The sequence below is a fragment of the Psittacula echo genome (genome assembly GCF_963264785.1).
Source record: "Psittacula echo genome assembly, chromosome: 2".
NCBI classification, from domain to species: domain Eukaryota; kingdom Metazoa; phylum Chordata; class Aves; order Psittaciformes; family Psittacidae; genus Psittacula; species Psittacula echo.
In genome coordinates this window covers 96,060,357-96,084,241 of record NC_137737.1, presented here as the reverse complement: position 1 = coordinate 96,084,241, position 23,885 = coordinate 96,060,357, and the positions used below count along the sequence as shown (strand labels likewise).

The following is a 23,885-nucleotide window of genomic DNA, read 5'->3' as shown; positions in this document are numbered from 1 at the left end:
AACATGCATTGTGACACGTATTCCAAATGCAGTATGTAGGAGCTATGTTTGTCTGTGGGAGGTAAGCTGTACTGCAGTTCTCCTCCAGTTTAATAGCATACCTTTAATTTTCTTTCAAATTCAATACATTAAGAGTTACTACAATTACTTAAATCTTAGAAAACTACTGGAGAGAACAGATAAGAATATACAGGATTACATAATGGTTATTTAACATGCTGTTTGAGCGCTGTAACATCAGAGGCTTGCAATGCTGATATTGTGAGGTAGGTTATTAGGCAATTTAGGTAATATAATGAAGTTTGCATGATGTTATGTGTAGAAAGTGCTCATGCTACTTGCTGCAAATTCTGATTTGTCATTTGAAGTATCTTAATGCTTATATTTACAGTCATTTGGAGATGTAAATATGATTTAGAATAGGGGTAGAGCCAGCGTCAGAGCATTTATTTCAAAATGTTTGAGAGCTCTCCAGGAGTTCTGTGCTACCACTCTGAGTGACCTCTTAGTGTTAACCTGCTACTTGAGGCTTATGGCAAAAGCAGCTTTTCAAGGAGCATTTCAGTGTCAATAGCCTATTGAGATATTGGTAGATGATGAAAGATAATTTTGTTTTCACTGAAGATACCAGAAATGACTTGGTCTTTCTTGGCTTTTAGAACGAAATATGCTTTTCTCTGATTTGTGGTAGATACTGATACAACATATGCAATTACTTTGGAGTCGGTGTTGGCTGGTCATGAAAACTGGGTGTACGCAGTTCACTGGCAACCTTCATTTTTCAAAGGTAAAATGATACCAAGCACTTAGCACTTACATTAAGGGTTGTGTATGTTGTGTACATAGTGTACATCACATGCCTTTATATTGCATTTGTACGTTCAGTTGTCACTATGGAGTATGAAAATGTTTAAATTCTGCAAATAATGCTTTATATGTAAATGGATTCTGCCTTTTACTTATATTTTCTCTAATGAATGAAATAACTGAGCTGTACTGGCTTTATTGTAACTGATCTATTATTTATGGAGTACAAATTAGTATAAATTAATAACTCTAATAGTTTACCTTGATACATGTGTTTGAAATATCTGTTCTTTAGAAGGTAAGCATTAGCTCAGGAACACTCCTTTCTTTTTCTTGGAGTAGAAAGGAACTAATAGCAACATTCAGAAGATTACTCTTCAGTCTTCTGTGCATTAATATAACATGCCAGGGATTCCTTAAGTATCAGTTTTCTCTTACATGTAGTTTTAAGGCATTAATGCAGATGCTCATTGGACAAAAAAATCTATTTACAGTTTAATTTTGCATTTTGCCCTAGCCTTTATCTTTCTTTTTAAATCCTTAAATTCTGACAGCCTTGTTTGCAGTACTGATTTGCTGGTGTGCATTTGCCTGGTGTGTAAGAGAAGGAGATTCTTCTTGATTTGACATGCTTGCACACTCAGAATGTGCTTGTGTATTTGTACTGGCAAAGGTGCCTTTTTTTATTCCCTGAGATGGGTTAGAGTTACTGATGGCAAATGACATCACCAGTACAAAATACAGCTTTGCCAGCATATATACAACACTTGAATGGTAGAGTGCAATTAGAATGTCAAAATACCTTTGGTGAAAGACACAGAACTTGCTTAAGAAATATTAGCTGAGTTGCCTGTTCTTTATATTTTTTTTTCTTTTTTTTTTTTTTTTTGTAGACAGCAATGAAAGATTTTGCCTGTCAAAACAAGGTTTAGGCACAATATAAGCATATAAGTCTTCCACTACAATTTCAAAAACTGTTCTATTAAGGCCATGAAGTTTTCCATGTGTCTTACGTTATGCCTCTGCATGCATGCAGCTGTTTGCATTCTGTGGCCTGCCCAATCTTGGGTTCCCCAAAATAGCTTCTCCTCTTCAGTAGAGGCAGCCTGGTCTGAGAGACATACTCTCAATGCATAAGGTAGGAGGTCTGGTGCTGACATAGGATACCACCTCATGAGGTGCCCACCAGTATCTCTGTTCTCAAGAGAGGTTCCCCAGTGGTTCTCCTATGGATTTTTCAGTTGGGTGATGAGCCAGCTCCATCCTCTCCATTCTGGCTGTGTTGAGCAGTTGTCTGGAATGTTTCACTGCATTTTGGGGAGTAGTCCTTGCTACTGTATATATTGCAAAGTGCTACAGTCTGTTGAAGTCTATATTGAATCTAACACTTAATTTTGAAAAAACCCCAGTGAATATTGGCATAGAGATTATTTTGTTTTAAACTGTAATCTCTCAGTAAAAATTTATTTGGGGAATAAAACTGATAACTGCTATACAGTGTCTCTGTGAAGCTCTGGCTTTTTCTTCACATTACATTTGTTTCAATATCAATTTTGAGTGAATAAGCAGAATATGGTTGTTCTCGTGTATGTGTTTTACATTTTCTTTGGGACATTGTGGCTGAAAAATACATTAACTTCTAATGAATGCTTGGCCAGAACCTAGAGCTTAAGTTTGGCATTTAAGTACTACATTGCATGTCTGATACGGAACAATTTTCTTAATGTGTTGGGATTTCAGTATGATCAAATACTCTTAGAGTATTCTCGTAGGTTGTAGGATAATTGTTTTCCTTGTACTGTAGATGGCAGCATGCAACAACCAATGCGGATAATGTCTGCGTCAATGGACAAAACTGTGATCATCTGGGAACCTGATAAGGAATCTGGAGTCTGGCTAGAACAGGCAAGTGTAAAGTCTTTCTCACAATAATGTACAGTGTTCAAGTTGCATTTCCAGCATCGTGTGTATAGTGTAGGGAACAAAAACTCTACAAAATACTGATATGAAATGCAAAAGCACCTTCTTGCAGAAGTACTCGTTATGATGCTGTGTTGTGAGTAAAACTATATTTTTCAAAAAGGATGTGATGCAGTATGATTTGTTTGCTTTCTTGTTACCATATTGAAGAGTTTCCAAGGGGAGTTTGTGCTCCATTGTTATTTATAGTATAGCAAGCTAGGTGTTGTATGGTAACACATGTTGTGTACTCCTGGCAAGAAGAAGAAACCTTTCTGAATTATTTGTAGTAATCCTCATGGGAATGTGTACCCAAGCAGTTACTACAGAGCAGCTGACATGCAATTCACAAGCCTGGTTTTACTCACAGTAATTTGTGCATGGACTGCGTCACTAGGTTTTTCTGCCATGTGGTCTGGTTTTTCACGTTTCACTGTAGTATTTTGAATGCTGTTCCGATGTGGATCATCCTAAATAAACGAGTAGTACAACGAGATTTATCTAGTCCTGTGGCAGATGTCTTTGTTTTCAGTTGACCTGCTTTTCCAAATTCCAGTAGTTTGGCTGAAATTGTTTGTGTTGGCTTATGCCAACCATTGTTTATGATCTTTCCGGTCACAGAGAAAATTCTAATCCTTTCTTGGGTGAAAAAGAATTACAGTAGTGTGTTTACTTTTTCCTTTGTTCCATTGAAAAGCTCTTATGCCTTTCTACTTGAAGTAGAAATTGCTTCATAATAGGATGATCACATAGAGATACCATGTCCCTGGTTGAAATGCTTAGTTGTGGCTAAATTTACAAGCTTCTAAAAAGGGGTTGTGCAGTAAAGCTTGTTGCGTGGTGTTACTCTTTGTTTTTACATTCTGTTAGCATTGGCTAGACCTCAAATGTGCAGCTTGCAGTTCAGATTTGAACTGCAGCAATCCTTTTTGCATTGAGGGAGGGAAACCTGAGCTGGAAGCCTGCAGGGAAGAGGGGCACAAGGGGAATGTCACATTTTCTGTCTTTCTCATGATAAACAAGAAGTCTTCACAAAATCATTCCCATGCTCAGAGGTGAGACTAGAATTCTGCCTCTGTCATGGCGTATCAAAGTCACTTCCGTGAGAGAAGTATATTTTTGAATGAGTGCTAATAAAATGGGCATATTAGTCCACAGCACCGTTTAGAATGGTGTAGGTTCATTTCATTGTGATCTTAAAAGCAGCTGTATAATAATGGGGGAATTGTAAAGAGTTTAGCTTGAAGGGAATTGTGGTCTTGTCTCTTGAATAAAACTTGATAATTTAACTTTAATCTTTTAATGTAATTAAAAACCTGGAAGAGCACTACAGGAACTATAAGGCATTTGTGTGTGTATGCACACATGCATGTCTCAAGGGAAGCGCAAAACAGAGGCCAGAATAGGCCACAACAGGAATGCAGAGCAAATTGTAGGGATTCATGGAGAAACAGGGAAGTGGAAATATGGTAGTGAATTTTGGAAATTAAGGCTTGGAGGGGCAAATAATTGGGAACTGTTTTCCTTTGGACCATTTTTCCATTTTGTGCAACAGATGACAAGAAACTGTTGCATCCAACGGAAGGGAGTGAACCACAGGAAGATTGTGTTCCCCATTTCATCTAGTGTAGTGTTTTCTTTCCCTTGAGGGATTGAGCAAGATCCTGTCCTTTTATGAAGGGAGAGGCTCCATTAAGGTGGCCTGCGGCTTTAATTCCCATGATATTTTAGTTCTTAATTTCGCAATTAAAATACTCTTTAAATGTATTTTTTTGTGTAATGCAAACTCTAGCCTACAGCTAAATTTTCATCTCATGAGGTTAGGATGTGTTTGTATGAATGGGAGACAGTTTTCATGGATATTTAACTTCTGATTATTAATTTAGGTGCGTGTAGGTGAAGTGGGTGGCAATACCCTTGGATTTTTTGACTGCCAGTTTAGTCCAGATGGTTCAATGATAGTTGCTCATGCTTTTCATGGAGCGTTACATCTTTGGAAACAGGCTACAGGTAATAAGGTACGTTGGTTTTTTTATTAGTACTTAAAAAATTACACTTAGATGTCACTTGAAGTAAGTTCTGTTCTTACTATAAAAATTTAACAGTACAAGCTAAAATTAATAATTTAAATAGTCCTTCTCTGAATGTAATATTCTGTGTGGGGGTCTTGTGCCTGCACAGAAGGGGGATTGCAATCTCCCATGCTCTAAAACCGGTTGCTTCCCTATGGAATCATAAAGTCACTGGAATGCACCAAACTCCTTAGGGGGGATGTGCTTTGTTCAGAAGTGGCAGCTAAACCAATAACACAAGTTTCTTTTAGGCTGGAGCAATAAATCAATATTTGTGTCTCTTTCACCACTTCGAGTTCTAATAATTTGCTGTTTTCAATGCCCTTTTTCTGTTGTTTTCCCCCCCCCCCCTTTTTTTTTTTCTTTCTTATAAGGGCACTGATACTTTTATTTTGGTTAGAATGTGTCAGTCAGTCAATTGCAAAACCCTTGCTGCTTTCTGACTTTTGTAATAGAAAGAATGGACTCCAGAAGTTGTGATTTCAGGACATTTTAACAGTGTAGAGGATGTACAGTGGGACCCAGAAGGAGAGTTTATCATCAGTGTTGGTTCTGATCAAACTACTAGACTCTTTGCTCCATGGAGAAGAAAACAAGAGACAGAGGTATGATCTTCAAAGATTTTGTGAGCTTGGTAAAGAGTGCTTGTCTGTCCTGAGTTTGGAACAAGTCACCTGAACATAACTCAAACCTTGAATTGTCCCCAGGCTATGATATATTCAAAATTGCTTGTGTAAATGCTTGGATTAGTCATTGAGTATGTGCTAGTTTTGCTTTAAAAATGCTATTGGCAGAGTTTTAGCAATTGACATAGCATGACTGCTGTTTAATCCTGAGCTTGCCTCCAGATTACCTCCAGTTAGTGTTCTCTCAGGGTCTGCAGTAATTCAGAACGTATACATGGCTGATTCCAATAACCATCTACTGCCCTTATTTAACACTTGTCTAAGGACTGCTGCAGGTAATCATAAAGTAATTCAGCTTTGGTTGTGTTTTATTACACAAACCTAATCTAAGCAAAATTCTCACTGTATTTTTTACACTATTTAGGTTATGACTCTGACTGTTTTACCAGAATGATTATCTGAACTTCCTGAGCGCAGTTGGTACCTATGCAGGCAACTTTTCAGGAAAAATTATTCCTTGCTAACTTTGTATATGCCAAAATAAGTCTAAATCATGGTAGGAGAAACCCTGTCTAAGAATGTAAATATTTGTTTCTAGTTGCTCACACATTTTCCTCATCTACAAGTACAGCTTTTTCTGGCAGAGCAGTATGGATGTTCCATTCAGGAAACTGGCAGAAACTAGATTGAAATCATGTGAGGCCCTGTGCAAGCTGTGCTATTAGTTGAGGGAGGCAACAGGTGGATCTTACAGTTGTCTCATCAATGCATCTGTAGTGTGACCAGCACAGGATGTCTGATGTTTTTCAGAGTGAATTTGGCATCAATGTCTCCATTTCCTTTTTTCAGGCCACACAGAAGTGGTGGCGAACCCAGTTCAGATGCTAAGCTTTGCCTTGTGTGGTAGGAAGGGCATCTTCAATTTCCTTCTCAGTCTTTTCCCCCAGTCTCCAATCTGGAGGGTACAACAGCTCTGTGGAAAAGGTAGTATGTTGAATTTGATGTATGGTCGCAAAGTCCAGGGCTAGCACATGATGTAAGTTGGCAGCATTCAAAATGGTTGTCAATACCGCATTCTCTGTGACATACTCAAGTACTACTCTTTATTACACATACTGCTTGCTAACATTTAATCCTATTTTCTGGCAGACCTGAGCCCTTCTATGACTTACATGTACAGCTGTTCCTTCTTTCTCTGAAACTTTTGAATTAATTGATTTAGCATAGTGATTGCAGTCTTCATGTTGAAGTTTGGTGTGAACTGAACTATTTTACTTCCCTTACCTGTTCTGACACAATATCATGTGGATATTTCAACTAGGTGTAAATCCAAGTAGCATCAACACTTGTTGTTGCACAGGGTGTGGGAGAAAGCTATAGTATCCTCCTGTTGGTGGGTTGAGGTGGAAGGCTAAGGTAGAAATAGATCATTTGAAGAGGTGTATTCAGGACTTCTGAACCCTGAAAACCAGGTTAGTTCTGCTGCTCATGAACTTAGATTTCAGGCTTTTAAAATTGGCTACTTTCTTTACCATGCTGGGTTTAGCATCTGAAAAATGTAACAGGTGACATCTGATGTTTACAGGACACAATGAATTGTTCAAATAGTTATGAAAAATACTACAGCTCAATGTTCATGTTTTACTCTGTAAAGAGAACTATGTGTTAAATGCAAATAATTATCCTGTCTTGAAACCTCAATTCTGATGCCATACTGGGCTCAAATATCAGAAATGAGTGACAACAATTGGCTTTGATTTGTCATGCAGATTTGCACCCTGATTTTTCTGGAAGAAGCTTATTGCATGACTTAACGCAGCCCTTTCTTTGTTTTGGGGTTTGGTTTTGTTTTTCATTCCTGTTTTGTGCGTGGTTCCAAAGTATGCAAACATGTACCTAGTAAAGGGTAAGAAGGGTTTATAGCACTGTTTTCATGTAGATTTGTTTGGTTTGGTTTGGTTGGGTTTTTTTTGTTTGTGGGTTGGGTTTTTTTTAGGGGGGGGTGTTTTCTTTGTTTTTCTGTTAAAAAAATAATGCCTTTTTCTCACTGGAATAATCGAGCTCTTGTGAAAACATGAGATTTTGTAGGATCCCATTCAGGTTTCAACATTTGAAACTTAGTTCAATTTTTAGTGTGATTTATGCAAGTTCACAGGCAATGTGAAGCCTTTCCTTATGTTTGTATATCTAGTACAATGTGAATTCTATCTTGGCTGCAGTTTTCCAGGCATAGTAACACTGATCTAATTCTGCTAGTTGTTAACTCAAAAGTACACACTGTATTTTTCCAAATGAACAATCATGTAGGAATAGTAGAAAATGACACTAAAAATCTTTTCCTGAAAATGTGTTTTCTAGAAAATAGACGTGTGGGGTTTTTTTGTTTTAGAATAATTTTTTTTTCATGTCTAGAGTAAATGAGATTTTTAGAAAACCAGTCTAAATAATGTATTGTATTTTTTGCTAATATTCTTTGCTTAGTGTGACTGTAAAACTAGCTTGTCTGTCTAATTTTTGATTAGCTGTCAATTCTGGTTTTCTTGGATTAGGACTTGAAGCATGGGTATGATTATTTTGGGAAACTAGAAAAAAAAAATTAATAATTAAAATGAAACGCTTCTAAAATCATTAGGATTTACCAGATGTTTTTTCTATAAGAAGCTATTTTGGTTTTGTCAGTGCTTTGCGAAGCTTCTATTAAATGGTCTCACTAAAATCAAGTATTTAATGAAAGAGGGGAAGTAGGAACCTGCAGCCTGCTGACAGCAGTGCTGCTGTACTTTGTGAGAGAGAGATAAAGGAAGCAAGGTAATTATAACTACCTGTCTTATGTCTTTCAGAGCTAAAGTTTTGAAAGTAGTAAATAGCATACAATCCTCCTTTTGCTTAAGCAAATTATGTCCCATTCCTGATTATCTAGTATAAAGAAGTCACAGTAAAAGGCAGTGTGCCCTTAGTAACAAAGGTAAGCAAATGCCTTAAACATATTTGTGCAGGGTCACAGTTTACTAGTTACAGGAATTGTTTGGTGGAAAAATAGGATTTAACTGGTGTATGTGAGCATACATCAGTTTTATGAATCGTGTGTAGAAGGTTGCTATAAACTTTATGTTAATAAATTCAGCAAGTAAAGTGTTAGTACTTCTTTCGAACTCAAAATCTCTAGTTACGAATTGTGTTTTAACCGACTATCTGTTCATCTAGGTAACCTGGCATGAAATTGCAAGGCCTCAAGTACACGGATACGACATGCGTTGTCTGGCAATGATTGGCCGGTTTCAGTTTGTGTCGGGAGCAGATGAAAAAGTGCTTAGAGTTTTTCGTGCTCCCAAGAATTTTATAGAAAATTTCAGTAACATCACTGGTATTCCAGTGGAGAAGCTGTGCTCCCACGTAAGTGTGCTAAAGCAGTGCTAAATGAAAACACCCCTCTTTCATGTAAATAAAATTAATGCCTTAGAAAATGTCAAATTTCACTGAACTGCATAAAAATTATATTAATAGTTCTGAAACCTTAACCTGGTTTTTCTTTTGCCTTTTATTAGCTTCAGTGTGTGGTTTTTTTATATGTATTTTTTGGTGTCATCTTATAAAACAGATTGCATTTGGAACTTACCAAGACCTAGTGTCTGAAGGTTGAAAAGAGCACGGGTAAATTTTAAAGTTGTCACACCAAGTAGACTACTGCACACACTTTGTGGTTTGAAAGCAAACAATAAGGACTGGGAATGTGCTTCTTAATTTAAGGGTATAGTAGTCTTGTCTAGATGTAATTACGGTTGTGTGGTTATGTATCCTTTGTTTTGGGTTTTTTTTAATTCTATGCTTGGAAATAGCATAAAGCTTTTTCAGTACTGTTGTTAGTTGTTACATGTAAATATTTATAAATATGTACTTGCTCATGCTTTATTTCCTCTTGGCATTGAAAATTTTCTTGAGGCCTTTACATTCCAGTTCTTAGTTGTCAATAAGTGTAGTTTCCTACTCTGTGGAAAGATAAGACTGCTGAGTTGCTGATCTTTCCTCCCCATTTGCTTTAAGATCTAGTTCTGTTTTTCTTTGCATTTTGTACAGCAGACCTCATTCAAGGTAGCTGCCTCTGTACGTGCCTTGCATGCTTTTTGCATTTCTGGTTCAAAAGCAAACGGTGTTTTCTGTGCAGCTTCTCAGACATGGATTAGACTTTCCATTTAATTTAACAATTGAGATATGTGGGAAAGAAATCTATTAATTTTTTGATAGCAAGAAGTTACTTAAATAGCTGTTTAGTGCTTTAATTCCATCAGACTTTGTAAGCATGTGCGTTAATGATATTGTGCTTTCATAATGCTGGCAGATGTCATTAATTTGCTTTCATGCTGACTTTCCTTATCAAGCCTTCCTCTGAGTGCTACTTTTTGATTCATGATATCATAGTGTTTCATATGGGCTTAGTTTAAAGAGGAAGGTTTTATTAACTCTAATATACAGCTGCTCTTAAAAAAACTGTATAGCTCAAACAGAAAAGTAATAAAACCAAAAAAAGCTATCTTAATATTCAAAAAGGGTTGAATAGGATTATATTTAGTTCAAATCCATGGGATTGTATTACACCCTGGGTTGTAATGAAGAACCATTTTTGGTTTAGAGGCCTTAGACTTGTGTGTGTGTCTCCCACGTTTTCTCATCAAATTATGAACATTTAAATAAATAACATAGTATTTTAAGTTGTCATCTAAATTATTAGTCCAAATCTGGAAAGCAGTCTTTCTTTGAACTTTTCGGACATTGTAAGGAAAGGGGTTTACAGTTGTTAAATCTAATCTTTTTCCATCTCTGCACAAAGGCCCTAAGTTCACTTACCCTTTCTAAATTTTTGCTTTTATCCCCATACCTTTATGGAAGTATTTGCTGTGATGATTTGTCTTTCCTCTGTGCTGTCTTGAACAGGCATGTACTCTGGTCTGTGCTATGTACCAAGTTGTGTGTGAAGCTGTGGGCACAGGCACTCACCCTCTGTCCCCTTTTCCAAAATGCTGCTTTATTATTTCACCTCAAAACAGACCATTTCCCAGTCCTATGGTGTTAAAAACTGCAGTGCTCTCAGTTAATTGATTACTTAACAGATTCTGGATGAGTTGGGAGTTTTACAAAGCGCCTCCCTTCACCTCTCTAGAAGAGTCACTCTTGAGGGTTCCTTGGACTGTGGACTTTGAAATCTGAACCTACATGACAATTCATGTGTAAACTTTATTTATTTACTTATTAAATTCAGCAACCATCTGATCTTCCAGAAGGCGCAACTGTGCCAGCTTTGGGATTATCCAATAAAGCTGTTTTTGAAGGTATGGCTAATGAAAAATAATGGTGGTGGTGTTTCATGTGGAAACTTTGATTTAAATGATTGTTCTAGTGTACATCTTTTTGTTAGGTGTGTCATTGTAAGCTTGACTGCAAGTTTAGAATCTTAGAAATAAAATTGTTCAAAGTGTTTATTTTTCTGGTAGCACCTAAATACAGTGCTTAAAAAATAAAAAAGCACAAGTCAGGATCTTTCCTCCCTTTCTCTGTCTTTGGTTTCTCCTCTAACCATTCCCTAATGTCTCTTGCAAACCTAAAATACTCTTTTCCTGGTTTCCATATTGTGTCCTGCATCTCTCATTGAAGGAGCCTCACTCAGTCTGCACAGTGCTCCTGTGAGCCTCTGCTGTTGACTGATCTTGATGAGTTTCACGGAGATGCTGGGGCACATTGCTCTTCTGTGATGGTTATGGGAGTAACCACAGCAGGGTATTATTAGAATTTCCCCACCTGCGTTTTCTCCATGCACATTACGCACCCCTCTAACCCCCTAAGAAGTCTGGTGACTTTTAGTCAAAAGAATTAGTGTTGGATAGCGTACTGTAAAAACTAGGTTCAGAGTTGTTAAAGCTGGACTATCTGTTGCTACTTGTGGTTGCTTTGTAAAATACTGCTACATTCTGGAGTCCTTTTCAGACTTTCCTCAAATGTTAGCCCCCTTGTAGAAGCTTAATGCTGCTTTGAGGGGGATCAGTGGCATGTTTTCTGTTCCAGTGAAAGTAGCCATAAACGTGGTTTTTTTCTTCCAGGAGTGTGTTGCCTTGTGAAAGTATTTGAGAAGGAAGAATTAATTGGCCAGCAGTAGCTAATGTTCTGTTGGTGAAAGGCTTGTGAGATGCCAGATGAATTTCGTTTTTCTACTGCTTTTTCATGAGCTCTGCTGAGAGGGAACAATACTTCTTTTTCCTAGAGTATTGTCACACAGAGAATAATTAATTTCCATCGATTTCTGGGTACACCCAGAAGAGCATTATTTTCCTGCGTTGTCCACCGTTGCCCACCCAGTGCTGTCAGGTGCTGATGGCTTATGTTAAAGCCCCATAGACCTTCGTTCGTGCTTACTCTGCAGAGGAATCTTCCTCGTGAGTGTTGATCATCAGATAGCAGTCTCCAATTAGATAAATATTGTTAATTTCATTTTCAAGAGAAGAGAAGACAGGATGAATGAGAAGAACAGTTTTTCTGTTCTGCTTTTTCTGTACCTGCTTTTTTTAACCTGTGCTGTATTTAAAATGTGCATTTGGCAAAAAGTTAGATTCTGTCTGAATTCCCCAACTCTGTATCTTTTTCTTAAATAATACCTTCAAAATGAAGGACAGGGCTGAATTTTAACTTAACTGGAGTAGTGTCAGTTTCTTCTGGTACTTTTGCCTAAAGCTAAGGACTGAGCCCTTGGCAGTTCTGCTGAAGTTTGGTGATTGTAGGTAAGTTTCTGCAAGTATGGCTTTTCATTTAGGGATCTACAGTAAATTTAGGAATTCACCACTTGGCTTTGAGATTTTTTGCCTTAGGCATTTTCAAATACAGAAGGAGAGGTCTAATGTTGGGGAAGCACAGGTTCAACTCCTGGCAACTACTTCTTCCTGGTAAATCAAAGTCTGTTTTAAAATCTCTGAAAGAGACTTGTGCTGTTGGAGACAGGTCAGTCTCAGAATGAAATTAATCCAGAGGTTAGATTTTATTTTTTTGTCTTTTTTTTCTCCTTCTCATTCTTTTGTACATTAGAATAACTAGATTCTAATATTCATATAATTGTAACTCTAGAAACAAAGGAACCTGATTTCCATTGCTTATATCATAAACCCAATAGATTTGTTTTTTACTTGTCTAATAAGTTTTTTCCCTTATATCAAGTATTTTCTCTTGAGCTAATGAAGTCCTTACTTTGAATAGGAGATATAGCTGTTCAACCAGTTGAGGATGAAGAAACATTTAATACCATTTCGAATCAGTATCCTGAGATTTATTTTCAACCCTTGATCCTTACAGGTATGATATTAATTTCTATTGTAGGAAATAGAGAATGAGGTTCATTGGATATAAACTTGAAGCATTATTTGGCTGATTTTTCAGATTAGTTAGTACCAAATTTGAATATGTTGTACAAATGTCTTTTAGAACCTCCCCCAGAGGATCACTTGCTGCAGAATACCTTGTGGCCTGAAATTCAGAAGTTGTAAGTTTTATTTTCCATTTTTATTTAATTTATGAAATTTCCAGAAAGCTATTGCAACATAGTCATGTAGTCTGGTCTTATAACTCTTCCTGTTTTACTACCTGATTGACCTTGTGTGCAGTGTGTTGCTTATAAAATAAATAATTTATATGTATAGAAAAATGAGGAAACAATGCAAAAACTGGCAGTTAGAACTGATGTGTCACGAAGTTTTATTTCACTTGTTGTTTCTGTACCAGTGAAACATGCATATTTTTTAGCACAAAGCTAAGCTTTTGAATTTGTAATGAGCAGACTTTAATTGTTCCTTTAGATGCTTGTCTTTTGGAGGTTTGTTTAGGGCACCGATCCTTGATATTTTCATCTGTTCCAAGAGAATAGTAAGGTTTGCTACAAGGAGCTGCAACATGTTCTCGTGGTCTTATCTGTGCTCGGGAATGTGACGGGCCTCTCTTTCCATGCTGCAGCCTTTGTTTATATCTGCTCAGCACATCTGCTTAAAACCTTGCCTATACTGAATGTGTCTTGGCATAGGGAGTTTTCTCTCTTTCCACTTTGTGGCACTTGCAGATCAAGTCTGTCTTTCTGATACAGAGGTAAAGGCTGAGGCATCAATGCAGGAGCTTCCCCTTAAAGCCTGACAGAGCTGTAAGGTGCAACAGATGGAAGCAGCAGTCAATATCAGATGTGTCTAGTGGTAGAGCAAAGTGATGAATATTGAGTGAGATGGTTACAAACCCAGTTTAGGTATTGAATGCTGACAGAGCAGGTTGTGGATTGCAAAGATAATAGTTACATAGTCATGACGGTAATTGTTTTGAGGTTGAGCGATTCTTCAGCTATGTTTTGTTCCTTCTTTCCTGAGATTCACAACAATTTGCAATTGAAGGTTGTCGCCTTATTTGTTCTGTAAGGATCATGGTAACACTGTGCTACACTTTCACAATCTTCAAAGCTTTGGTATCAGTCTTCAAAAGAAATGAGTCATCTCAAGATCTTATGGTTTATTTATCTTAATCTCCTGAAAGAGTGGTCTCAGGCAGGAGCAAGAATAATGTTGAGCCTTTGCTGATGATTACAATCGCCTTTCTACATTACAAGTTTTGTGACTTCAGTTGGAGGGCAGGAAATAAAAAGCTTTGTGAAAACAGTTTGCAGGTTGTTTTAATTTGACCGAGTAGGAGGTTTTGTGGGAGCTCATCTTTACCTTCAGTCGGGCAGTTAATTTTCTTTGAGTGCTTTTAAGCTCTATTACTGTGTTTGTACTCAAAAGTGCTTATAGGAGGCAAGCTGCTGGATATTGAACCATACCTGTACGTTTTGTAGTTTCTAACCATTACATTAACTGCTTCTCCTGTGTGTGCTATGGCTGCTAATGTACCCACTCACATAAAGATACCTTATCAAACTACTTACGTAGTGAAAAGAAGCAGAGGCCAAAATTTTTCTTCATTTAATTTTGACATTTCTCGAAGTCTAGTGAGACATGAATCTTTGATATTCTGTTAACAGGAGTACTGCATATCTGCTTTTATATCCTGCATTCATTAAAATAACTGCATTTTATGATGGTCTTAGGTGACTTATCTGAGCAATTTTTTCTGTTTTTAGAGACACTGCTAGTGATAGGGACTCTTTTATTCAAGGGCAACAAGATGTGAAGCATTCATAGACTTTCAGGTTTTTTCCTCAGGATAATCTTGAAAGAAATAACATGAAATTGCATAATGTAGATTTCAAGTTGCCATAGCAGCAGAAAAACAGTGTGAGGAACTGGCTTGCTAAAAATAGCTTGTTTGTCATTGACATTTGTGCATTTCCAGCTCTAACTTGATACCAAATTTTGAAGGATTTGTGTTGGGTTTTGCAAACCTTTTGCTTAAGTAGGTTTTAGTATGAAGAACTTGCTGATTTTTTTACATAATCTAATAACTTTAAAATAAAAATATGATAAATCCTGTGAGAGTGTGCTAGTCTTTATCTTCTTGGAAAATTACTGTAGACAGTTCATGTGCAGCAGGCTGAGATTAAAGTGTTGTCGTAAACACACATGCTTGTATGGATGTACATTTCATGTAATACGCTTGGAAGTCTTGAGGAATCCCTTTTGACATTAGAAAATTACTGTAATCATTTGTCTGGACACCTTGAAAGTCCAGTTTACCACTGCATAAAAATATGCTATGAATTGCACATTGTTAAGGCAGAATCTCTTGTGTTTGAAAGTGTAATTTCATTATTGATTGATTCTCTCAATTGTGAACATTTTTTTGGTATTGTATGACATAATGAAGAGATCAGATTGCACATATGGGGACATGAGAGGGGGTTGTACTGGAGCTTCTAAACTCGTGAGGCTGATACTTGTTCATACAAACATCTCCTCCTGGCAGCCACTAACTTTATTCTCTTTACTGGAGGCAGCACTGACCTGTATAGGCTGTCAGTCTGACCTCTGGTAGTCCTGCTCATGTGACTTTGCAGAAGACAGTATTTTAGGTTTTGTTTTGATTTAAAGATTACATTTTGGTGGTTCTGTTTAGCAAGAGTAAAGTTGCATGCAGGAGCTCAAAATATTTCTGTCAAGTGCTCTTCAATATTACATTTAGGAGGTAATACCAAAGTAATTGAGGACTTGTTTCACAAGGTGTTCCACAGATTGTTTTTTCTTTTTTCAGACTTTTCATGGAATAAATACTTTTCAGATTTAGACAATTGACTTCAATGGTTTTTGCTACAGAATAGTCCCCAGGAATGTGCTTTAAAAGTAAGCATTACAATAAAACTCCTGCTGGTGACAGATTAAGAGGAAGACTCGCAGTAGTACCTTAATCATTATAAGATGCAATCAAATTTGCAAATTAATGTTCCAATTAAGCACAGCCACCAGTCCCTCTCCCCAGGCACAGTTACCCTTCATGAAAAACCGGTGCATCCCCAGTCTTCAGACATTAAGGTGGGAGTCTGTCTGTGGGATATGCCCAGCAGCGACTCTTCTGGATTCCGTTCAACAGATAGAGACAGTAATTTGTCATTGAAGCAGATGGCTGTTTTGGCTGCAAGTGAAATCCTATGAATATCAATCCCTTATAAGAACTTTGCAACACTCCTGACCAAAGGAGTTTATTAAGGGAACTGCCCATCTCTTCAGATATAGGAGTCAAAGGAGCAACACCTCCCCCTCCTCCCCCACCCACCTGGCTGGTATTTAGACGATATTTGTCCACTGTTTATAGGTTTCATCTCCAATTTTGCTTTACTTCCATTCTGTTTTCTGACTGTTTTTAATTTGTGTTAATCTGTGTGACCTTTCTGCTTATCCGCTAAATCCCAGTCCAGAAATATGAGCTTCGGTCCCAGCACAACTCGTGCAAAGACTGATCAAAAATATATTTCTGGAGAGAGCTACAAGGTTTGGGATTTTTACAGTGTTGTATTTCATCCACAACATGATTTTTGTCCTCTGGTTCAGAGATCTTTTGCTATTTCACAGAACAGGCATGCTTTGGCTGAGTGTTTGTGGTGGATTTCTTTGGTGATCTTCAAATGTATGGCTTCTGATTTTTTTAATGGTAGTGTTAAAGCTGCTTTAGAAGAAAATAAGAATACATTTCATGCTGTTCTAGTCTGCTTTGTTAATCCTTAGCATGGCTTCTGCAGTGCTGATGTTTTAGGACTAGGGAATGGGCTGGGCAATTTTTTCTGTAGTCAGTTCCTAAATGTGGAAGAATTTATGCAGATGTTTAAATTTAATGCTGAACATGATGAGGAATTACTTGGACAAAGTACTGAAACACTGGTGAGAAGTTCCTGGAAGGTGCCTTTCATGTTTGCAGAGGGATTTAAATTAACGTAAGAACCTTGATGCATACTGCAAAAATGACTGTGATGTGTTATATATCTTTTCACATTTATTTCAGATACGGACATGGATATGAAATTTTTTGTGTTGCTTGCAATAATTCAAACACTTTAATTGCCTCAGCGTGTAAGGTAAGAAAAGATTCTAGCACCATCTAGTGAAAAATGCCACCATGCTTCCAGGGCTGACAGAGCAGGAATCAGAATTTGGTTTGAGCTGAATCCTGTTCTGTCACTTAAATGTGAAAAGATTTTGTATAAATGATAGTTGTCTTGCAAAGATGAGAGTGAATGCAGATAAATTATTATTCATAACCTATGCATGATTCATTTGAAGATATTAGTAAGATAAATTCTAACAAATACAGGTATAAAAAATTTACTTCCTGTAAAATCAGTGTTAGCAGAAAGTAACAAAAAAATCTTTAAACTTTTCAGGGGAAAGCGGGCTCTAACTTAATTGCAAGCCTTAAAACATGCACCCTGACATCTTTGTCTTTTGAAATGTGTGCCTTTTGTATTTGCTTTTGATAATTCTCACTGATACTTTTTTTCCATCAATACAGGCTTCCAAAAAAGAACATGCAGCAATTATTCTGTGGAGCACTGCTTCTTGGAAGAAACTGCAGAGTTTGTCGTTTCACAATCTGACTGTTACCCAGCTGGCATTTTCTCCTAATGAGAAATTTTTATTAGCAGTTTCTAGAGACAGGAATTGGTCACTGTGGAGGAAGCAAGACTCATCAGAGTCAGGTAAGCTATGTGAAGTGGATATACACATTTGAAGACTTCATGGTTTGTTCAATACTTTTGACTTCAAAATACTTGAAAGAGAATTGGTAAAAATATTTTAATGGACATTTTCAGTACAACTTTTAAGAGTTAATAGTATTGTAGACTCCTAGTGTTTTAAAAAGTGCAGTTAATGGTGTATAGGAAAGCTAGAAAGGGAATTAAAAGTGTGGAGAAGAATATAATCAGGCCTTAAATACTGTTTAATTGATGGATGTAATGAAGTCTGCTATTTGTCTTCCTGCCTCCTACTTCTGAATATAGGTTTCAGATTTACTGAAATCAAGCATCCATGCTGGACTGTAATGCTGGAACCTCAAACCAGTATTCTGTGAAGGAAAACCTTCATCTCAGTGTTATATGCAGGCAAGGCTTTGGAGGTTCATTGCTGTACCCGTGTCCTGCATAGAGCTGCCTTGTTCCTGTTTGCAGGGCATGACACTTTGAGACTCTTGACAGGATTAATCTCTGTCTTTGGTGTGGCTTTCTGATAATCCTGCACAATTAATTAATTTGACTAGGACTGTCTCTGTCTGGAATAAATGCTGATAATAAAGATTCAGTTGACTTTTCTCATTAAGACTTTGAGCCTTGCAAAATCATGAGGAGATTGCTGTTGAACGCTTAAATGGATTCCTAGAACAGATGCTTGTGCTGAAGGCGATTATCTTGCACTGTTGGCTTAATAGCACGTAAACACTACTGGGGTCTGTAGTTTTCCTAGAAACCTGGCAGTGAGTTTTGGTCTGTTCATACAGTGTCTGGTTGTATCCTGGCTTGAGATTTGTGTTTTTCAGACTTCAGTTCTAAAGCCTGGTGTATTGCCCACCATAGTTACACAATGTTTCAGGATAAGGAGTACAAATTCTCACAGGAAGTAGAGGAAATCCAGTTTTCATCTGTTCATCAGTAACTTTTCTGTCTACAAAGAACATTGTTATCAGTATAAAGCAAAACTGCTGGTATTGGCATCGTAAGAAGTGGTGATGCAAAGTTTATGTTCCAAATATTTTCTGCTACTGCTGAACCCAGGACAGAAAAGTATTCCCATTTGCTGGTCAGCTTTATTGCCTGTTCGTATGTATATTGAAATGGCAGCCTGTTTCTTTGAGAACAGATTAATCTTTACATTATTATGATTTAAGTTCTTGGGGCTTTACTTTGCAAATAAGTACTGTTGTTAAATCATTTAGGATACATGTACACAAAATTTTTGAAGTCAGTGTTTTTATGAAAAACTTCTATAGAAAGAACATGAAAATCTTATATTTGGACTTACATTCTTCTGAAAGAGGTCTGGGTGTGAAAGATCAAACTGTTACTGTTTCAGTGTTATAAGGGCTGACTGATACAGTGTTGAACAGGTGCTAATTATCATTGTGATATGTGTTGGACAAAATATATATATGGTGACGAGTATTCACAATTGCTTTAAAGATGAGTGGAATAATGTCTTGAGTATTCCTGCAGTTCTTACTGAGGGTTAAGAGGAGTAACAATTACTTTTAACATGCAGGCATTTTTGTCTGTTTTACTCCAGGACCAGTCTTCAGTTGCTGTGCATACACAGACAAAAATACAGCTGTTCACAGTCGAATCATTTGGTCTTGCGATTGGACACCAGATAGCAAGTATTTTATTACTGGCAGTCGGGACAAAAAGGTAATTAATACAAAAGAAACTTTAAAACCCCAGATTTATTTTAGAAGTATTTTTAGATTAGCAGGTGCTGTGTTCTAATGAGCCCGTGTTCTATAAATACAGAAAAATCTTCGTGTGTGTATTACACAGAAATCAGTGAGACTTTCGTATGCTAAATAAAGTGCTTGTACAAGACTGTGGTCTGCCAGTTGGACCTTCTCCCTTCTTTTGTCATGCAGTAAGACAAGCATATGTCACATAACTCTCATGGGTCTCTCAGTTGTTCTTTAACTTTCATAACAGAATCTGTTTTTGCTGTCAATATCTTTAATGAAATCAGACAGACTGTCTCAAACGTTGAATCTTTGTAAATAGGCATTTTTTTATTGGTTTGGGGGTCATCCACTATTTTAACTAAGTTATTTCTTATTCTTTTGGAATCATGGAATCATGGAAATTTTTTTCTAAAATGCATTTACAAAAATACTGAAGTGAAAATTCCTAGATGATTCTCTTTCTTACAGGTCATTATATGGGGCAATTGCGATTTATCTGTGAATACTGAAGGGAATATGTCGGATTCAATCAAGCCTTGTTCAGCAGTACTGGATGCTGGGGATTCTGTTACTGCTGTTAGTATCAGCCATGTGCTTACTCCTGATGGAAGGTATTGGTTTTTTTCTGTAATGCTGTTTTGTGCTATTAGGATTTTTTCTGCTTTAGTCATTTTTCTGTGGCTGAAGAGGCCTTAAAATCTACTGGTAAAAAATATTTTGACCATTCTTTAACTGAATGGCCTCTACTTTTTTGATTTCAGAGCTGACTTTTCAGGTGTATGGTGACCTCTCCATACAGTGTAACAAGGAAAAAAAAATGTCATGAGCACACCTGAAACATATTTATTCTTCCAACAGCACTGACTGCTCTGATGTTCTAATAACCTCCTTTTACCTAACCAAATATTTTGTATGCTTCTGCTTTGCAAATTTTTTAATGAAAAAGCTATGATACAAATTGTGAAAAGTAAATATTGTTTTGAAGGGCAAGGTGGAACACAGTTTTGAGTATTAGTTCTTTCTAGCTTGCATTAGAGCCAGCTTCACTGAGCTGCCTACTGTAATCTCTTTCAGAACTAATGCAGTTATTCTCTTGATAGATATATTGTTGCAATAGGCTTAGAGAATGGGAAAATTACGTTGTACACATGGAAGCAGAGTGAGCAAGAACCAGCACTAGCTGATTGGACCGTGTGTGTTGAGATGGATAACAGGTATGTCTTGAAGTAGGTTAAGTGCAAGGAAGTATTACTCTTGAGACTCGTGCTGGAGTTCTGTTCTTATAGTATAAAATGATATGAAACTGGTTTATTTTTATATTGAAAATCATTTTCCTTTTAGGAAAAGGTTGATCCCTGAAAGTCTAAAGATGTCTTTAAGGCAAAACCTGGAAATAAAAATACTGGTTATTCAGATCTATTAAAAAAACAAAACAGAAAACCCCAGCAAACCCCAATGAAATACAAGGGGGCAGCTTAAACCACAAAATACTTCAATCTGTGCAAATACTTTGAGAAGACTTACCCTTTGTTTGCCCCACAAAAAAACCTTTATTATCTTTAGCCATAAAATAAGGTGATAGAATACGCTGAAGTGTCTGTGTACATCAGCAGAACATTTTGAAGTGGATGACAGCAAGCTTTGAAGAGCAGCTTCTAGCAGAAACCAAAGGAATGACAAGCTATATCTGGTGCTGCAGTGGTGACAGCTAGAGAAACTCTCTGTAGAGAGACCTTGATGTTTCGCTTGAAGCACTGTCCTAGATTTTTCTTTCACATACTGGCATTGGTAGTACCAGAAATGAAAGTTGATGGTGACTTTGGCCTGCATGTGCTTGAAGTGCATTGGAAAAAGACACCAGATAACAGGAAATCATAGGCTAAAAGCCAGAAATCTGTCATATCTCAGTAATTGAAATGCTAGACCTGCAGCTTAATGTAGTAAAACTTGAAATCAATAGCTGTTTGAATTATTGATAAGTGAGAGAATAAAATGTCATTAGTGTTAATGGCCCTACTTGTTTTAAGAACTTAGTACCTGCTGGTTGTCACAAGTCAGTTTTTCCCTCAGTTGGTAGTGTTAATAGAAAAGTACTAATTATATAAATGTTGATGTTTAGACTCACATGCCCAACTGTGTGTGACATTTTGTAGCTACCTATGGATTTCTTTTTGTTGCAGCCAAAGTCATGCTCTTGCTGTGAAACGTTTATGTTGGAGACATCATGCAGGCAGAGCTGGACATAATGATCAGAACAACAGTGAGTGGTTGCAGCTTGCAAGTTGTGGAGCTGATCACTGTGTTAAGATATTCAATGTCAACAGATTTGCTGTTTAGCAAAGGCAGCCGGCCTGTCTTTGCAGAATGGATTCACAACATTTTATTTCAGCATTTAGCCATGTTGGTCGTTGAATTTTCTGCTTTCTGCTGTGGAAAGTGAAGCGTATGACATGTAACTTATTAAAGCAACTTTCGTGGTAGTTTGAAATGTCAAATATTTTTTTTAATTCTGCAGTTCCAGAAATATGAAGTATTTTATATGTTTTGGTTGGTGGATATCCTGGAATTGAGGGATGGGAGGTGGGGTAGGGTGTGGGAGAAGGATAATGAGACAGCTTTGTTCACTGTGACTCCAAGGGTAGGTGGGAAGCTGCCGGTACTTGTGTAGTTCTGTGCTTGGGTTTGCAAGTGGAATACTGATTTTTTTTTTTTTTTTTTGAACCCTTTATTCCTGTTAAACTTACCTGTCAGTCAGCCTGCTGGGGCTGACACTGTGTATTTAAGTATGTGCAGAGATCAGAGTTAATATACAGCTTTCTCTGATTGCCTTCTGAATGTATATTACAGCCCTGGTCCCAAGTCTCAGACCTCCTTATTTTCGAAGGAGTAGTTTGTGCTTGCATGCTTGGACAGGCCTGCTTGTTTGTTTTTATTCCTTTCTTCTGCTGTGCAGAGTGCTGGGCTCATGCTTCTTTGTCATATGGGGCTTAAAGCTTACTGCACAGACCACTTAGGTCTTCTGGTGTCTCCCTTGTGTACCTGTGAGCCCTCTCTCAGCAGAGTGCTCTAGGAGAGCCACCTCTTACTCTGCTTGAAGGCTGTCCTCTGTGGTTTGGGCTGGAAAAGCTTACAAATACCACTGGGAAGGAGCTAAAGGGTGGCAGCCATTCCTTACACTGCCTTTGGACCCTAATTGACTTTTGAGTGCCTTATCTATTCTGGGGTCTTACCTATTCTGGTGAAAACAGGTTAACTTAGTTGTCTGATAGTGTTGGAATGTAAATAGAATGGTAGTATATGGTGAGTACTTCAGAACTAAGCCTTTACCTCAGCAGGTCTGTACCTGATTCCAAAGTCTAATTTAGAAATCAGTTTGTGAATGAAATAATTTTTGTTCCAGAACCGCTTGCTACCCAAACTGGTAGCTGTCATGGTTTAATCCCAGCCTGCAACATGCAGCCACTTGCTTACCCTCCACCCATGGTGGGATGAGGAGAAGAATCAGAAAACAAGGTAAAACCTGTAGGTTGAGATAAGAACAGTTTAATAATTGACATAAAATAATAATAATAATAGTAGTAATAATTGTGATGAAAAGGAAGACAACAAAAAGAAAAAGGAGAGAAATAAAATCCAAGATGCAGAAATGATGCACAAAACAATTGCTCACCACCCACTGACCGATGCCCAGCCCATAGTGGTGATCGGTGGCTCCCAGCCAACCCGATTCCAGTTTATATAACGAGCATGACAATCTATGGTATGGAATATCCCTTTGGCTAGTTCAGGTCACCTGCCCTACTTGTGCTCCTTCCAGCTTCTTGTGCCCTTCCTCACTGGCAGAGCATGGGAAACTGAAATACCCTTGATCGGGGAAAGCACTACTTAGAAACAACTGAAAACATTGGTTTGTAATCAACATTATTTTCAGACTAAATCTAAACCACAGTTACAGTAACTGTAACTAAATCTAAACCACAAGCTACTAGAAAGAAAATTAACTCTATCCCAGCTGAAACCAGGACAGTCATGCAAAAGTAATTTGAATTGTGTTTAATTCTTTACTGTTTTGCATCTTTAGATAAAGACTACAGTTCTTTCAGAGCGGTCCAAACTCTTTTCAGAGTAATTACATAGTTTATGTTGTAAAGGTTTTTATATTTTAGCTTTTTATTTTCAATTCTGTTTTTCAGCATTAAAAAGTTAATGGTTCAAAATTACTTAGGGGAATAAAACTGCAACTTCTTAATAAAGATGCTTTGCTACATTTTACTTGTGGTACCTGGTGCTTTCCTTGCATGTGTGCTTTAAGCATTTGAGTAGTGTATTTTACTTGTTCCTCAACAACTGTAGACTGTATCTTGGCAAAAGAAGGACATTGCCTATCACTCATGAGGTTTCAGAAAGCTGCCAAAAGTGGAACTTTATTCTATGTCACAGTTGTAATTTGGTATCTTACCTAAAATTTGATGATAGTACTGGATAATATTTTCCAATATTGGTACATCTTGCCATGTGGCCACATTTGTGTATAGGCAGAAGTGAAATGTCCCTT

The 23,885-nt window shown here is 37.3% G+C and overlaps 1 protein-coding gene across 1 annotated transcript in view; it reads left to right on the top strand.

Annotated features, from left to right (window-relative positions):
- Positions 1–23,139, top strand: part of ELP2 (elongator acetyltransferase complex subunit 2) — a 40,579-nt gene extending 17,440 nt beyond the window's left edge. Inside the window, exons 9-23 of the mRNA XM_080609979.1 lie at positions 692–787; positions 2,612–2,712; positions 4,653–4,784; positions 5,294–5,443; positions 8,669–8,857; positions 10,719–10,788; positions 12,698–12,793; positions 12,923–12,980; positions 16,901–16,973; positions 17,408–17,594; positions 19,174–19,295; positions 19,799–19,941; positions 20,431–20,544; positions 21,511–21,590; positions 22,731–23,139. Coding sequence (XP_080466105.1) covers positions 692–787; positions 2,612–2,712; positions 4,653–4,784; positions 5,294–5,443; positions 8,669–8,857; positions 10,719–10,788; positions 12,698–12,793; positions 12,923–12,980; positions 16,901–16,973; positions 17,408–17,594; positions 19,174–19,295; positions 19,799–19,941; positions 20,431–20,544; positions 21,511–21,590; positions 22,731–22,822 — 1,703 coding nt within the window. The 3' untranslated portion in view covers positions 22,823–23,139. The remainder of the gene's footprint in view (positions 1–691; positions 788–2,611; positions 2,713–4,652; positions 4,785–5,293; positions 5,444–8,668; positions 8,858–10,718; positions 10,789–12,697; positions 12,794–12,922; positions 12,981–16,900; positions 16,974–17,407; positions 17,595–19,173; positions 19,296–19,798; positions 19,942–20,430; positions 20,545–21,510; positions 21,591–22,730) is intronic.
- The last annotated feature ends 746 nt before the right edge of the window (positions 23,140–23,885 follow it).